Source organism: Perca flavescens, chromosome 24 (genome assembly GCF_004354835.1).
Source record: "Perca flavescens isolate YP-PL-M2 chromosome 24, PFLA_1.0, whole genome shotgun sequence".
NCBI lineage: Eukaryota > Metazoa > Chordata > Actinopteri > Perciformes > Percidae > Perca > Perca flavescens.
In genome coordinates, this window is record NC_041354.1 from 16,979,481 (window position 1) to 16,997,085 (window position 17,605).

Consider the following 17,605-nt stretch of genomic DNA (forward strand, 5'->3'; position numbering starts at 1 on the left):
CACTATAAATACATTCGTATTGAATTCTTTATCTTTGACGTTGCGATGCCTCATTGATTTTGACATTCTTTATAAAAATCTACTAGCTTTCGTTATGTCTTTGTCATCTACACACGGCAGTGTCCAGCGTGATACCTGAATGGGGAAGATCTTAACGGCCACAAAGTCGTTCAGCAGCTGGGCCTTCCACACACACCCAAAGCGCCCCCTGGCTTTCACCTCGATCAGCTGCAGCGGTTTGTGTCCCAAAATGGGGGACGGGGGTGAGGGCCCGGGATCCTGTAGAGAGAGGGCAGGGAAAAAAAAGACAAGAAGAATGTGTTATTCTTTTTTTTTTGCAGGGCATTAAAATAGCATTGGCTTATACTGAAGGTGACCGGGCTTTTGGCTCAGCAACAACGTGCCTGAGGAGCTTAGGCCATCATCTTCACATCTTAAATCACATCGCACAACTTACATTTATAGATTCGCTTTTATGTGACAATGCTCTCCTATAGTTTTTCTGCCAACAACATACAGTTTTTTTTAGCTTTTTTTTTTTTTTTTTTTTTTTTTTACACGTTGTGGTGCCTCATTGCTTTATTTATCTTATGGGACTGTTGTTTGCTTAATTTGATTGTTAAAACCAGTCTGTTTTTAGGAAGTGCTGCATGTTTAAGTTCAGCATTATTATTACTGTGAAGTTTTTTTGGCAGCGCAGACACAGCATACCAAGCAGGGTTTTGGATTCATTCTTTTTATTTAAACCCCCTCAGGGCTGCATTTGCTTGAGATTACCGAAATGGGATTGAAACTGGAGGGTGGCCAGTTTGAATCCAATGAGTCGCTGAGGAAAAGTGGGTGGGGGGGAAAGATCTGAACACTACGACTACCATAGAGCAAGGCACATAAAGATCAGACTGAATATGAAGCAATTACATGGTTAAATAACATTCGCCAGGTTGAAACCTGGCAGGTCAAACCTCATGCGTGCGCTGTGTGTGTTCATACTAATCCCGTATAAACAAAAGTGAGAGCAAGGAAGCCAAGTGTTCCAAATCTAAAGTAGGTTAAACACAGCTGGTGATCGGGATTAAGCTGATCACTTTCACATGTGACTTCACAGAGAAGGACAGAGGGCGAGCAAGGATAGAAAGAGAGAGATAGAGAGAGAGAGAGAGAGAGAGAGGAAGGTTAAAAAGAAGCATGCAGTGAGGGAGTCACATTTCCAAAGGATAAAAGGTAGAGGAGAAAGACTTGCACATGACTGACGGCCTTCGATGAAACCAGATATGCTACTGTAAAATCTTGACTTCACTTCCATGCCTATCTATCGCTGTTGTCAGTTAAAAAAAAAAAAAAAAAAAAAAAAAAAAAAAAATTCCCCCTGCAAAACCACCGATGTTCATGTTTTTACTTGAACTGAAGGCTTACAAGGCGCTTGATAAGCTGAAGCAAGTTTCAAGACCCTGAGGCCCACAGGATCCACTCAAACACTGTGATAATATATCAAAAGAACTTGTCAATCCCAGTCTGTTTTCCCCAAAACTGCCCCCTTTTGGGGTTACAAAGTTGGCTACCGATACAAGCCACAGACAAGATTTGATACACGGAAACAACACTCACATCAGTGAGTCTTTGGTTGTGAGAGGAATTATATAAAAAGAAAAAAAAGAAAAGACGAAAAAAAGGTACATTTCAGTACACACAGGTTCACTCTGCTTAATTTACTGTGGAGGTTCTGGCAACCAACAAACACAGGTTATATCCAAGTATTTTTTAACCGCCTGTCCGGACAAGATTATTGTGGCAGAAGCAAACTGCACGTCAGTTAATCGCATTCATGGGTCTGATTTTTTATCCATTTGAAATTGTACACCTGGCAATGAACTTTGTGGCCTTTAGTTCACATAAAAAGAAGGTACTACTGTTTGACTGAAAAGAGAAAAGTGTCTCACATGCAGGGAAATTGTGACATGTTACACATACATTAGTGTCAGTGTCAGATTCTCCAGTTTAATACGTTCTTATTCATGCCTGCTGGAACACCGTGAGACATGCTAACCAAGAAAAGAAAAGGATTTGAAAGTAAAAACATGGGGAATATAAAACAAAATGAACATTGTTTGGGATTTATTTCTAGATAGGCGCCATAGGTTATGAAAACAAACATAACTGAAGGCCAGACTTGCAAGTAGGGCTGGGTATCGTTCAAAATCTTTCGATCCAGTGCCAATTTCGATACCTCAGTTTTGATGCCGGTTCCTAACAATACCTTTTTTGATACCATATGTTTTAAAATCCATTTCAACATCAACAAAAATACATTAAACACAAAGCTTTTATTTTCCACCTTAATTGTGAATCAAAACAGTTATGAAAAATAAAAGATTCTGGTAAAACTGCTCACTCAGAGTAACATTAATAAAAGTCAGTCAGTCATCAGGGCAGAGAAACCACCGTTGTGGCTGTTTGTCTAGTAAGAGGAAGTGTAACGTCAACTGCACAGCGGCCGCGTTTGGCTCGCCATTAATATATCGCAGCAGACGCTGTCCGCGTGAAGTTATGAAAAACTGTAACCACACTTGAAACCAACCGTGACTCTCTGTGACTTCAACAAAACTGCAGAAAGTTTACTCCGTCCGCACCTCTCCGTGTGTGCGTGTGTGTGTGTGTGTGTGTGTGTGTGTGTGTCGGTCGGAGCTCCGCTCTGTTTCAATATGCAGAGAGGACAGATAAGCTTGCACTTAGGCGCCCAGACGCTTTTGGAACCGAAATTTGGCACCGAAAGATAAATAATTTTTCGATACTCATAGGATTGGAGTATTTTTTTCGATACCATAAAAGTATCGACGTTCAGTACCCAGCCCTACTTGCAAGTAAATAATGGTTTCTGTAGTCAGTTCACCACAACGTTTAGGATAAATAATGCTGTTCAAATGCTTCTCAACAGGAATTTAAATTTCGTGAAATTAAATCAATAGGTGACAAATGGACAGAGGCACAGACTAGTCTGGATCGACGACAATTCGTCTACCGGACAATCACCAGAACCTCCGTCGCCGCCGGATCCTTCTGCAGGATGTCCGTCGCCTTGTCAAACTCTGTTGGTTTCGAGACATCAACAAACTTTGAGCTAGTAAGCTACATGCCTAAAAATGGCTACACGCAAAAAATGGCAAGTTTTGAAGACAATTTGGATGTTTCAACAAGGCAGACCTGCTTGATTCTTTCGGGGAATGACTTTAAAGATTTACAAAGAATATGTTTAGGGTATTTCCTCTGTAACTCGGACGTTTTAGGAGCGATTGGTGGGATTGCTGTGGATGAAGTACACACGGAGATACACATGGTAAGAGCCAATGAGGTTTAACCATGTATCCAGCTAATTTAAATAGCTCACATTACTGTATTGTGTCAACAGCTAACTTCATGTAATATTGTATGCAGCGTTTTCTTTTGCGGGGTACAAATGTTCCACCAGAACAAGTTCCTTCCTGAGGTATTTTGCAGATCCACCGTCGCTGCGTCTGCAGCTTAGCGCCGCCCAAGACCATTGTGATCGGTTTAAAGAAATGCAAACAACCCACGCCGTGTTTTTCTCCTATCCTGGAGTGTATGTGTGGAGGGGCCAGACCCTCCTCCGCAGTGCTGTGGCGATAGAGCTGGCAAGCAAGACTAGGCACAGACAAATGAAGCTGAAGTTTTGTGGACTGCTCTGATGATACAATTTGTTTATGTTAAATAATCATGCACTCTATTGCAACTAATTTGCATAATATTAGTTATATTCGAGAGACGCGAGCATGGCTGTAGACTCAGAGTCTTGTTAATATTTAATATCTCATTTAGAATATTATTTGCTCTTAAAATTACAAAACTCTTCCCCAGCGATGATCAAGTTTCACCCAGTCTAATCTGTTATTTAGTGGAGGATGGACTAGTACACATCACTCTAGCAGCAGCTCAACAAGAAGCTTTGTAAGAATAAAGGAAAAACACTTTTTTTGTGGTAGAGACATGAAGCAGGGTGTCTGTGCCTTCAATAGCTGCCTGGCAGCGCAAGGGGGAATAGAGGATTCGAGTGGGAACTGTTGTGTTTACTTAAAGCCTTTTCCCTTTCACAGAGAGCTGCGAGGCAGACCTGCTGTCTCTACGCACTGCTTTCACACTGAACGCCAGCCAAATGACGGGGGAAATTACCCACGACGGTGCTGAGGTTGGATTACTGCGGCCCCAAGTTGGCACCTCGGTAAAAACATCTTCAAGAACACATTGTACTAACTAAAATAATGAACCTATAGTTTCACAGAAATGTTTCTTTACATCTGGTTTCAACGCTGTGTTGTATATAGGAGAATGTACTGTTATGACATCAGTCTTAGGTCTTTTTAGATTTTGGTATGGGTCGGCACTGATATGAGACACATAAAGGGGCGTATTTGTGCAATGCTGATTTGGCACAGCCCACTGGCAGGCGGGAGGGAGGATATTGATTCAGGAGATTGTTTCCAAAAGGAGGAAGACGGAAAGCACACGTTGGAGACAAACATTTTTCCTGATTGAAAAAAGTGTTTTGATTGAAGAGACGTTTTCTTATTTTCCACAACCCAAACTTTTGTAAATACACCTTTTAAAACCTGAACTAGAACACGGAGAGCGGGCTCGCAGTGAAGTCAACGAGGTACGCTGGAAAGCCGACAGAAGATGCGGAGCAGTAAATGCGGAACAGTTGGGCTTACATATGTAGCAGGGCACTGTGCTGCATCATGTAATTAGAGAAAACCACATGACAAATTTTGAATTGAAGGCATTGGTTTGCTTTAACTTGTAAAAAAATGAAAGTAACTCCAACAATAAGTATCTTTACTTACTTTCTAGCCTTTTCTTTTGGTCTCTCCTCCTTCCCGATTGTGTTTTATGCCTCTTACTCGACCCATTTAAGAGTCCCCAATTTAAGAAATAATAAAATCCAGGGAAGGTGAGATGACAATTTGCACATTTTAGGCCTTTATCCAACACTTTTTTATTCCCCAATTGGCTTTAAGTGTGACAGTCAAATGTGCTTAAATTACCTGATTACCAACACTACAAGCAAGAAATGCAAACGAGCGCACATCGAGAAACTGTGACCCGACTACACACATAAAGAAAATGTTTGTGTCCCAAGAGCAATTCAATATGACAGGAAAGTGTGAGGGGAAGAATGAACCAGAATTGTTTGCCTGCTGTGAATGGGGAAACTTGTCAGTGAAAATGGGGCAACACTTGTTATTGAAGGACTCCCCTTTGTCCCATTACTGTTCCATGTGCAGAAACGTGACCGAACCTAAATTTAGAACATTTATTGAGCTAGCAGTCTGAAGCGATTATTATTCTGATCATGCTGTGGATAAATTAGGGTATTATCCAAGAATTTGGTCTTGTCCGCCAATACAAGCACCGCTCAGTGTTGTGAAGCAATTTATTAATTTGTCTGCATCTCCATACAAATGACTCTATATTTGTTGTGCTTTGTAATTAAAGCCTTTCCAATGCTGATCATGATTTGGATGAGAAAAAAAAGATCATTGAAGGAGTTGTTTTATAATGCAAGTCATAGATAAGTCTGCAGAAACATAAGAGAAAAATTCCAGCGCATCTATTGTACGGCGGGATAAGCGATTTTGCTTCGGTTCACGATGAAGGACCATTTTAGGATGCAGGTTGTTAGTAAGTTGCAGAAGTGTCATATAGACAAATCCCAGCCTTAAAATGTACCAAGACAAGGTTCTGTGTTTAATGTCCTTCTGAGTGATTAACGTCATTCTAAATCTGGTGAGGATGTGGTTAAGAAATCAGTAATGGCTGCACCGTCTTATCTTCTTCCTGTTCCGTCTCAACTGCGTTGTGGCACAATGAGAGTCATTGGTATGTCTGCACAAATGTCACCAGGACAAATTCCTGTGCATCTATTGTGCTTGGTAAAATATGTGGCACTGACTTTGGACACGATGTGCATGAAGAAAATTATCACAAAGGCCTCTGTTGGGCTTGACATACCAGTTTTGTTCAACGGTACAATGCAAGTTGTCATGTTGTCTACAGATATAAGATTAAGGCAAATTCATGCACCCGTACGCTGCCGGGCAACAGAGGTGACAGACTTTGACCCATGATTTTGATCCTCAATACCAGCAGTGATTCATGTTTAAGGACGGGTACCAAATTCCATAATTGCCTCCAAAGTATCAAAAAAAATGCCTTGTCACATAATACCCAATTTCAGTTCCTAAGGAGTAAATCTCATCAGCATCAGAGAGCCAATCAGCACGCAGCATTCTTCTACCAAGATCTAATAATGTCGGTGATTGGCTGTCTAACGTTACACGTCGTAGAGACACGCAGGAAGAACTCTACGTTACACAGAGACGGGGCTCACGTAGTAGGAGCTGGAACATAAATATAAAGATTCGTACCATAATGTTGTAATTTCTGTTTGTTTTGTAAAGTTGGTATCGAAAAAAAGTATAATTTAGGAACCGGTATCGAAGTCACGGTATTGGTATCGAAAATGTTTGAAATGCCCAGCCCTATTTATGTTACAATGCAAGTTATCAACACGTTGACACCTTCCTCATGGAAATTAGGTTAAAAAGCAAGCTACTTTGTGTCTGCATTGTTTTCTGGAAACTCTTTGTCTAGTCTTCCGGGCTTTAGCCTGACGAGGCGGTCCGGCCTGGCCCTGCTAGGACTAGCCTCCCTCGGGAATCACCGGATCCCTTGTCCGATCACAGGGCACCGTGGCCTCAAACGGGGGCGCATTACACTTAGTCAGCAGACCACAGGAAACAGGAAAACAGAATGTGCTGCTTCACGCCGTTCTTCCAAACCCTCAAGCATCTCCCATGGCCTAATCGGGTTAGACATTCATCCATTACATCAGAACGGGTCCTTTAGCCCTGGTTTGTTTTCGTCTTAGGTTTAGGTGCAGATACGTATACACAGACATAACATAATTGAAATGCTAAGTTTGATTTTTAGACATAGAGTTACAATGGGCAGCTACTCTGGGCTTAAGCCTCCAAAACTCATATCTTAAGGTCACATCTTGTTGCTGATGATATGACCATAAAACTTGAGGTTATATCAAACACAAAAAGTTGTTGACATGACCTTTAAAAAGAGCTAACCTGGAAGGCTGGACTGACAATAAGCTCTAAACTCTTAGAGTGGTTTTATTCAGTGAGCTAGAATTTACTGTGATGTCTGCAGCCATACTTCTACTCCAGTTTGATAAAAATTGAGCTAAAGTACATTTGAAAAGGCTTATGCGCCCTCTCGTACTTAAGTAATTTACACTCTCTGACTTGAAAAATGTTCGAGGTAAGTGGTAATTCTCCTACTTATGCAAAATGTATCCGCACTCCTCCTCACTCTGCATATAAGATGGAAGAGCACGCTGCCGTTTCAGTTTCAAACGCTCCGTCTCTCTGCATGAGACACATTGTGAGCCATAGGTCTAGCCGATACCATTCTGGAAAACTGGGTCACATCAGACACAATACGTTATACAAACATCACAGGTGGACATTCATATTTATAAAAAAAAAAAAAAGGGGGCTGCATTCGGAGCCATGTTGGCCACTTTCCACCATGCACAATACATTTTTCAGCAGGGAACACAAAAGACACCCATCCATGCAATAAACCCAGGCAGAAATAATATAAAAAAACAACAGACAGAAATGTGCTACGAACCAAGTAAACAAGACGCTGTCCAAAAAAGTAAAGAAAAGAACAAAATGGTGGTCTGGGATTGAGGTGGAGAATTCATACCAAGCTCTGAAGCCAAAAAAGAGGGGGAAAACTAATAGTGTTTCAACTTCAATTGAACTGCTCTTACCTCCACCATAATGTGAAAGGCGTGCTTGTTGAAAAGGAACATAAGAAGCAAACAGAGAAATTATTTTCTGTCAGTGGATGAAATAAGCGGCAGATAAAAAAGGTAGGAGATGATGGATCGTCCCTGAACAGCCCTTCGTTCTCCTTCGCGCTCCAGACGGGGGCTTCGAAAGCTTTGGTTTGGGACACACAGAGGGGCAACAGGTCTGTGGTGTTTGTAATCGCACATGGATCATAGAATGTGTTAATAAGCATGGCACCAAAGGCAAGATTGCATATTTTAGGAACTTAAGTGATGCTCTTAACCCTCGTGTTGTCTTCCCGTCGACCATGAACTTGTTGTCCTTCCGGATCAAAATGTAATGTTTTCTTTTTTTTTTTTTAAATGCTATAAAATTGAATTAAACACCCAAAATGTAAAGTTCTATGAAAGTAATCATTTATTTTACCTGAGAAGCTCCATGCATCCATTTTGTTTTCGGGCCATTTGGTTGAAAGAAACCCATATTTCGGACAACACGAGGGTTAAGCAAAACAAATGAAAGTGGATTTAACAATGTCTAAAAGGAACAAACAAATGTTCCTGGATCCCAGTGAAACCAAACAAACATAAATGCACATAAACAGCACCCTGATGAAAAAGACATTTGTCCAAATAAAATATTCTAAAATTGGCAATAAAAAAATAAATAAATAAAATCTGATCAAAGATCTTTTTTTAAAGTTTGATACACAGCCAAATGGAAGACAAATACATGTTGGGTGAAGAAAGCAAATTAAAAGTCCATGGCTGAGGAGATTTCAAGGATAACCCTGACTTGTAGTATTGTAATTGATATGAATATAAGGATGCAGAAAATTAGATGGATATTTGTATTACTGTGTGATGGCCCTGAGCCTGTTGTCGGGCATGTATACTGAGGTCTGTCTTGTGAACTTGCAAGTTCGTGGCGGAGGCAATAACGAGATGTAAGTCCTCTCAGGTCATTTAACCCCGCCTGTTGGGCGCCCGGATAGCTCAGTTGGTAAAGCATATATAGCCTATACACAGAGGTTTGCTCCTCGACGCAGCGGGCCTGGGTTCGACTCCGACCTGCGGCCCTTTGCTGTATGTCATTCCCCCTCTCTCCCCTTTCATGTCTTCAGCTGTCCTATCAAAATAAAGGCCGAAAATGCCCCCCAAATCTTAACCCCGCCTGCTGCCGAGACCAGGGGTGCAGCATTCCCTTGACCGAGCACCATCCTGATTTCATTCGGTTTAGACGTTTCCTTTGTTAGCTACAGACAACATGCACCACACGTTGTTCACTGCATCCATACATCACTGATCCTGACAACCACACCTCATCGCCTTTCTGTTTGCAAATGTCAATTCATTATTATTAAGTTGACTGTCCCTCTTTTGTTGTGGCCTGTGAGTAACATACTGCAATACATATGGAAATGTATATTTTTGTCTCTCACTTAGCAAACTTTGTGAATAGAAATATTTTTAAGCACCAAGTTACAACCCGGGAGTCAAAAGGCATGTTTTTCTTTTTATTATTATTTTTGGGCACTTTAGGCTTTTATTTTGACAGGACAGTTGAAGACATGAAAGGGGAGAGAGGGGGAACGTCATGCAGCAAAGGGCCACAGGTCGGAGTCGAACACGCGGCCGCTGCGTCGAGGAGTAAACCTCTATATATGGGCGCGTGCTCTACCAACTGAGCTCCCGGGCAACCCCAAAAGGCATAGGTTTTGGGGGCTTTTCAGGATATTTGGTGCTCACTGGCCCATTAGGAGTTCTTTTTGGAAAGCTGCAAACAGATAAACAAGACGCAAGGAGCTCCATAATAAAGCAACTGATGACATTTTTTGGTCAGAATCGATCTGGAAGATGGATAGCGATAAGAAAGAAGGGTCCAGGTCAAAAAAAATGCCCAGGCTTCTATGTATAAGTGCTCCGGGCCTTTTCCGTGTGAAAGCTGTGGGTCCGTGTACTCAGACAGAATCAATTCCAGTTTGCCTCCACTTCGCACTGTGGTGTGAATAATGGAGGCTTGGTGGCAAATACAGAGTCCATGATGGACCACGGTCATAACGACATAATGACAGTGTGCAATTAAGTTACTTTGCTGCCACATCATTTTCTGCATTTCACACTGGATTTAATCTTTTTAAGGGCTGCAGAGCAGCGGGGGAAGAAGCATTCAGATCCTTTACTTCAGTAAAAGTACTTGTTACACATTGTAAAAAATAATCTGTTACAAGTTAAAGTCCTGCATTGAACATGTTACTTAAAGTAAAAGTCTCTAAGTATCATCAGGAAAATGAAGTTAAAGTATTAAAAGTAAAGAACTCTCCTCCCATTTTAGAGGTGTGAAGGATCCAACTAGTTGTGTGTTTTAATGGTCTAATCATCTCAGCTGGACTTAGTAACTAAAGCTGTAACACATGAATGTAGTGGAGTAAAAAGTACAATATTTCTCTCTGAAATGTAGCAGAGTAGAAGTAGAAAGTGAAAAGAAAAGACTCAAGTAAAGTACAAGTACCTCAACATTTGGACTTAACTAGTGTAGTCTATAAAGTATGTGTGCAAGAAAATGCACTTTTGATGTGACCAACCCGCCTTCTTCTTTGTGAACCCCTCCCCACTTACCCCCACCTTTAGCCTGTCCCAATGTGAAGCTGACAACTATGTGTTGAAAGTGCAGCTCTTTTCACTCAGTTTGTTTTCTTTCTTCAGTGCCTCGCAAAAATGAGAGAGCAGTTAATTTAATGATGATTAATGATCATTAAGTGGGAACAATTACTTTTGCATTATAAAGACAGCATGTTTCATTACCCTGCAAAGAAAATAATGGCAGCAGCTTCATGTGCTTTTCTTTTTCTTTGACTGACTGGGAACTCCTTCGCTGCAGAGAAAAACAAGACATTTTTGGGGCAATACTTTGATTTGAATGTCAACAACATAAATAGCTCTTTTAGCTTAAGATCCTGTTGCTAATTTCTGCTGGATCATAAATAGGGTTGGGTACCGAAACGCGGTGCCAATAGTGCCAACCGGTTCCGACGTAAACGGTAGTAACGAGACCGAATAAGAACGGAAATTTTGGTTCCTCATTTCGGTGCCTGACTTTTATTTTTTCCTTCAGATGCATCTCTGCACGGGACGCTACATTACCGTTAGCTAGTAGCTGGATTAAACACAATGGTTAAAATTCAGACAGCTTACATTAAGCGGTGCAAAGTGTGACTTTATTTCCCTGTAGAGGATTCCAACAGCGGGACGTAACAGTCTGACTGCAGCTGCCGTTGTCGGAAAAACAACACAGACAGTGCGTTCACTTGAAACTTGCCAGCCTTATGGTGCATTCAAAGTTACTGTAAAATACCCTTTTCCCATCTGGTGCTTATTTTTGTCATTTACCAGCAATTTACTGTTGAAATAAGTCATTGTTATTACATTATTAATCAAATCATTTAATTTTGACCATATGGCCTTAGCAATAAACAAGCAGTTCTTTAATGTCGCCAAGTTTTGTGCTTCTTTTTTTATATTTTACATTATATACACATTATAAATATATTATATATATTTCGGTCCAGGCACAAACACCGTTTTAAAAGTATCGATTAGGGCTGGGCGATAAAACGATATGTATCGCGATAGACACAATCAATATCAATAGAAAATGTGGTCGATAAAACGTTTGATAACTTGTTTTTCTTCATCAGAAGAAACCAGAGGTTGTGAAGCAAGTTTGGTTGCATGAACAAAGGCCCTTACTCTCTGGCAACCTAGCAACGTAGGTAGTGACACTAACAGCCAATCATGTAACAGTATCATGTTTGGTTGCGCCACATCGCTGTCTCGTATTCTTCAATAACAGAACCGGCGTGGAGTGGAAAGTGAGTGCCGCAGGGAGCGAGGAAATCGTTGATAAAACAGGAAAAGTCAGTATGGCAGTTTTGGGGATTTTATAAGTCTGACCGTAACACTGGTACTACCACAAACTTGTTTTACCACTTTAGCCGCGCTCACACTTTGGAGCACAGCCGTATTCGCCATCAACGCACAACAACATCTGCAGCTGCTACACCGCACAAGCAGCAGACCACCATGGAGAGGTACTCTGCATCAGCGCCTTACTAAACACTACAAAGAAATAATGGAGGCAGACGTGCTGAGCACTGTCCAGAAGCCAGGTTACCAACCTGGCACTAAACCTGCAGAAAATAGTTCCTTCTCAGGTTTGTTATATTTAGCTAAAACTTTGCACTATTTTATGACACTTTATTAAGCATTTCTTACTTATTCTTTAATTTTGCACCTTAATGTTAAGAGATAATTGTTAAGTGTTCATTGTGATTTTAGACCTGTTTACATTTTAATTATTTGAGTGTTTTCCATGGTTGTGTTGACATTTCTGCTTTTATAACTGAGGGGATTATAATCAGAGCAGGGTTAAGTTTAAAATAAAAATGTTTAAATTTAATATATTTTTCTCCTGGTCCTGATTTTAAATAGGTCATAAAAAATATCAATAATTATCGATATCGACCGATATGAAAAACTTATATTGTGATACAGTTTTTAACCATATCGCCCAGCCCTAGTATCGATTTAGCACCGGTATCGGAAAAAACCAAAACGATACCCAACCCTAATCATTAACATGTAAAAGATTCAAGTTTCAGTGCCATAGTATCCTGAAAATAAACCCCCAAATCAATATAGAAGCCGAGGCAGAAATCAGCATTATATACAGTGTATGTTACATCTTTGTCTCTGGCTCTGATCAGACTGCAGCTGCTTGTTTATGACATAATCACATTCCAACTCCTTTCAATTAGAGATTGAGATTAAATGTGCGTTGTGGGATGCAGAGCTCTGCCAGTTTTTAAAAGACACAGCGTTGTAGTTGGCACATGGATAGGTTAGTGAACAGGCAAAAGGTTGTCTATTACTACCATCACCTATGATGAACAACTGTAACGACTGCCCATACACATAGAGCGCTTTAAAATCAAACTAGCAACAATTGTGGGCAATTTGTTTCTGTCACATTAAAAATACATGACTAAGGCTGCATTTACATCGCTACGTTTGGGTTTTTAAGTGGAGTTTTGAGCCAAAAGCGATCTCCGTGCACAAGTGTTTTTAGCTCCTGTAGAAGAACTAATCTCTGTTTAAACTAACACGCCTAAACCTCATATCTCATCAACATTCTGGTATACTGGGCATAAACAGGAGGCAGCATGGAGACCCCACCCACTGCTGGTAGTTGCCATGGTAATGTTAGTAGCTTTAGTCTCAGAGAAGGAGAAGTCATGATCCAATCAGGAGGAGAAACGTTGGCGTCACTGTCGGTGTTGCCAAAGGTTTGCGGCCGTTGAAACGGCAACACAACCCCACAGCTTTCAAACCAAAACGGGTCAGAAGGGTTTCCAAATGTCTCCGGGTTAGGGGCTCGGAAATGCCAGAGCAGGGGGAATGAGGGAGGGAAACGTAGCACAAGATATTAGTCTTTTTTTTTTTTTAAACCAGAACGTAGCAATTATATGTTGCCAGAGTATAGTGCATTAAGCTATGACGAATGCAGTACAGAAAATGATAAATGGAAGTCCAGTCTACTGGTGCTATTTTGGACAAAATCTATGAAATATCTTCCGCTTTTGGAAGTTTGTCGAATCACCACAGCTTTTTTTGAAACAGCCTTTTTGTGAAAACATTCTTCAACAACAACCCCCACCAAAAAAGAAGAAGCGAGAAATAAATCCCTCCACATGTCCCCTCCCGCTACATCAATCTCTCTCCTCTCGGTGGCTTTCTCCATCTTCTATATTGAAAAAAATAAATGTTTAATCAATTACCAAACAAGATACAGACGCCCAGAACTTGTCTGCGTTTGTTTTAGCCTCCTTCAAGTGGCAGGCGGGTGGGGTTTACTGCATCACTACCTTCCAGAAAAGCATACGAGCTGACTTTTAAACACATTCTTGTACGAGTGACCTCCTTTTCTATCTCCTGTCCTTGTATGCCTACTCATTCATGCATTAAATACTTCACACGCACGCACTTGATTATACACATCCTGCATAACTTCATTGTTCCATCCTGACTATTTCATTTCATTCCCCTTGTGATTTTATGAATATTTAAGCCGTTAGTTTCCCCCACCATTAGTCATCTGATCCGCTCTTCTTTGGTCATGATCTTGTTTTATGTTGTTTATTTATTCATTTCTCGGTTTCCAGGTAAGATGTTTCATAAGCCTCTTAGCGGTGTTGTTTTCCAACACACATTAGCATTTGTCTCCTGTTTGTCTTGTGTCACTGTCTTTTTATCTCTTTCCCTGCAATGCTTTAGCACTGAGAAAATACAATAACTAAGTTGAAAGAATTGCATGTCTCTCCTCTCTCTCTCCCTCCCCCGCACTAACCCACCCACCCACCACCATCCTCCTCCTCCTCCTCCTCCTCCTCCGCCGACGAGGCAGGGCTGCGAGCGTCTCTGTGTTTAGTTTTGTTTGCCTATATAAAGCCTCATCAATAATGCAGAGGCCCCTGACTCCTCTTCCATACTGTGGAAGCTCTGCATGGATTTTCTTTCCCCCCCGGCTGCCGAGCAGCAGAGAATATAGCTCTGCTGCTGTCGGTTTGAAACCGCCTTGAAATTATGAAAAACTAAGTAAGAGAGAGAGAGCCATATTCTCAGTCCTACGAGAATGGAGGTTTTGACCCTGTTCGCCAGTAACATCAGTCCTGAGTGATCGGATCACAAGTGGATGGCTCCAAGCACAGGTGAAAACTCTCTCAGAACGCATTGAGATTGGATCGCAAAAACCACATTCGGAGGCGGTTTGAGACACACATGTCCACATTCTAATAGCATAATATTTTGCAGCGGCACCGTTGCTCCTTCCGACGCTTAGCTCCGCCCAAGACGATTGTGACTGGTTCAAAGAAATGCCAATAAACCAGAGCACGTTTTGCTCTCCCATTCCAGAATGCTGTGTGGACTAGCCAGACCCTCCTCTGCAGCGCTGAGGAAGGTCTGGCTATGTGAGACTAGCTCAGACAGACACTCAAGGAAAAAGAAACGCACAGAACCAGTGCTCCTCTTATTCTTCTATACAACACATGAAGAAGAAACTGCAAAAAGCAATCACCCCAAACATAAACTCTCAGCACAGTGTGTCTGTTCTGGCAGACCGTAGCTCTGTCCCTCTGCTGCACGGGGGCAGGAAAGGCCAAGGCTGTTCTAGCCCACTGAGAAACTAGAGCAGTGGTAAAGTTGAAGGTTGGTTGAAAAGAGAAGGAAGAGCCCAGTGTTTTTACTGCATCACACTGCAAACTTCAAACAATACAAGCCTTATCGTAAGACAGGACTAATGAGCATTGACTCGTGCAGGAAATAAATAGCAACAAAGTCAACCAGAACAGAATGAGGCATTTTCTGTATTTACCAATTTTGGGATTTTAAACCGGCTTGCTGTATGAGTATTCTGTGCATAACTGCACTTTAACTATCTTTTAGGGCTGTGCAATTGATCAAATTTTGATTGTGATTTGGATTTTGGCTCCAAACTATCTAATTGAGAAAAACATTATTATTATGTGCATTATGTTTTGCGAGTAAACTTGTTTGTCTTGTGTTCTGAATGAAAAAAAAGAAGGGGGGATTGATTTGTTTAACCTGTTTCACTGTTTTTTAACTTGAAGAAATGCAACATCTTTCCAAAAGTCAACAAGTTCAATATTCGTGATTTCAATATTTTTGCTATTTTATCCCCATAATAGAGCAGCCCTGCTATCTTTTATTCCAATGTTTATTCCCAAGCTTTTGTGTTCGCGCTTACAGTTATGTGTTTACGAGAAAGAAATCATTTGCGGCGCAGGAACCAATGCATTTTTACATTTCCCCTTTGTTTGACAATTAACAGATGAAGTGGGACGCATGTGGCCACTGTTGGCTGAACCGACAAAAAAAGAAACTAACTGCCTCAGCAGCAACTTCGAAGTAACAGGACACCACAGTCCCTGCCACGCTGTTTAATTGACAGGTGACCTCTGGAAAAACGCACTACACAGATGAGTTGTGGCCCAAACATGAAGACGGGGAAAAGTGGTCATGGACTGGACTTTTGTCAGAGTACAAAGAGGTTGTGTTTCATTTTACTTTTAAGAAGAGTCTTGTGTAGTTTTTAATTTCTCCTCTCTCTGGTAAGACTTACATGTGTGGGGACGAGGGCCGCCGGGTAGGCCAGTTTGTGATGTCTCCACATCCAAAATGAGAAGAGGACGACGGCGGCCAGGCCTACGATGGGAACCAGGGAGTAGAGCAGAGTGCTGAAGAGCTGGGGATTCTGGGAAAAGGGGTTGGAGGTGGCTGTGGGGAGGGAGAAAGAGAGGGTACAGTGGAAAGAAAAAAGATGAAGACAAAAATTATGAGATATGACTCATAGCAGGCTTATTAGAAACAAATATATATATATATATATAAAAAAACAAATGATAGACATTGTCAAGGTGAAAACAAGAAAAGAAAAAACAGAAAGAAAAACAGCATGCCCAATTGGCCTGACATTGTGCTACGTCATCTCAAAGTGCAGCACCAACCCTGCTTACAGCCACTGTGCTTAGGAATCATATCAGTGTACACACACACACACACACACACACACACACACACACACACACACACACACACACACACACACACACACACACACACACACACACACACACACACACACACACACACACACACACACACAGATTAGCAAATCCATCTCGTGACATAACGTAATCCACCTGCCAAAAATAACAGCGTTCTGAACTGTGTCCGACCCCTGCAGGAGTCGCTGGGTGACGCCTGCTGGCTCAGCCTGTCCTCCCATCACAAGGTGTAAAAGTCGGATTCGGCAGTGCTGTCAAAGCGCCAACGCTCGGACGCCAACCGCCATAGCCACCCCCCCACCCCGGGGGTGGGGGGAGTGAAAGAACGAGTGGGGGGGCCCATGGGGTTTGCACCAGCTGCATCGTGGGACACTCTGGGCGTTTGTCAAAGAGTTTTTTTTTTCTCTACAGGGTGTCTGCAGGTTTTCGGGAAGGGGGTCAAATTTAAAAGGAATACGAAGAGACAGGCGGGCCTGTTGGACAATTCAGCTGTAAAGTGATGAGTGCAAGGACACCAGAACTGCCACTGGTTGATGAAGGCACACAACATTTGATGTGCTCAAGGCACCGACATGGCTTTGCATTCCAAACAGTCATACCTGCACCCCCTGCAGAACAGGTTTGTTACTCTGAGCTAACGCTCAAATTCACTCTGAAGAAAAACACCCCGAGAGACTCATTGTTGTAATTTCCGGGGTAAATAAGCGACTGTCTCTGCGCTCAGCTTATTTCAGTCTTATCAGTGTTGTTATTGGCCTTTAAGTATTGTTTATCTGTTTGCTTGCTTTTGTGTTGTTCTGTAAACATTCATTGTATTGAGTGATAGCTCCTAAATATTATTTGGATTGACAGTAGGTTCAGCGCTTTACTAATATGTGAAAGTAAACTGCATGCCAATACATTAGCAACTAAGGCTGCTTGATGTGAGGAAAATATTGCAAACCATATTAGGTGCGATAATAAATAACCAGATATTAACTAAAATGTTCTCAGTTCTGCTGCTTTCAGTATTCTGCTAAAATACAACAAACTGCTTGTTGGATTTAAAACAAATGAAAGGAAATCATTTCCAACT

The 17,605-nt window shown here is 41.5% G+C and overlaps 1 protein-coding gene across 1 annotated transcript in view; it reads right to left on the bottom strand.

Moving 5' to 3' along the window:
• Nucleotides 1–17,605, bottom strand: part of acvr2ab (activin A receptor type 2Ab) — a 55,261-nt gene that overhangs the window by 8,979 nt on the left and 28,677 nt on the right. The window contains exons 4-5 of the mRNA XM_028571799.1: nt 16,086–16,240; nt 136–279 (exon numbers count right to left, since the gene is read on the bottom strand). Of these exons, the coding sequence (XP_028427600.1) occupies nt 136–279; nt 16,086–16,240 (299 nt within the window). The remainder of the gene's footprint in view (nt 1–135; nt 280–16,085; nt 16,241–17,605) is intronic.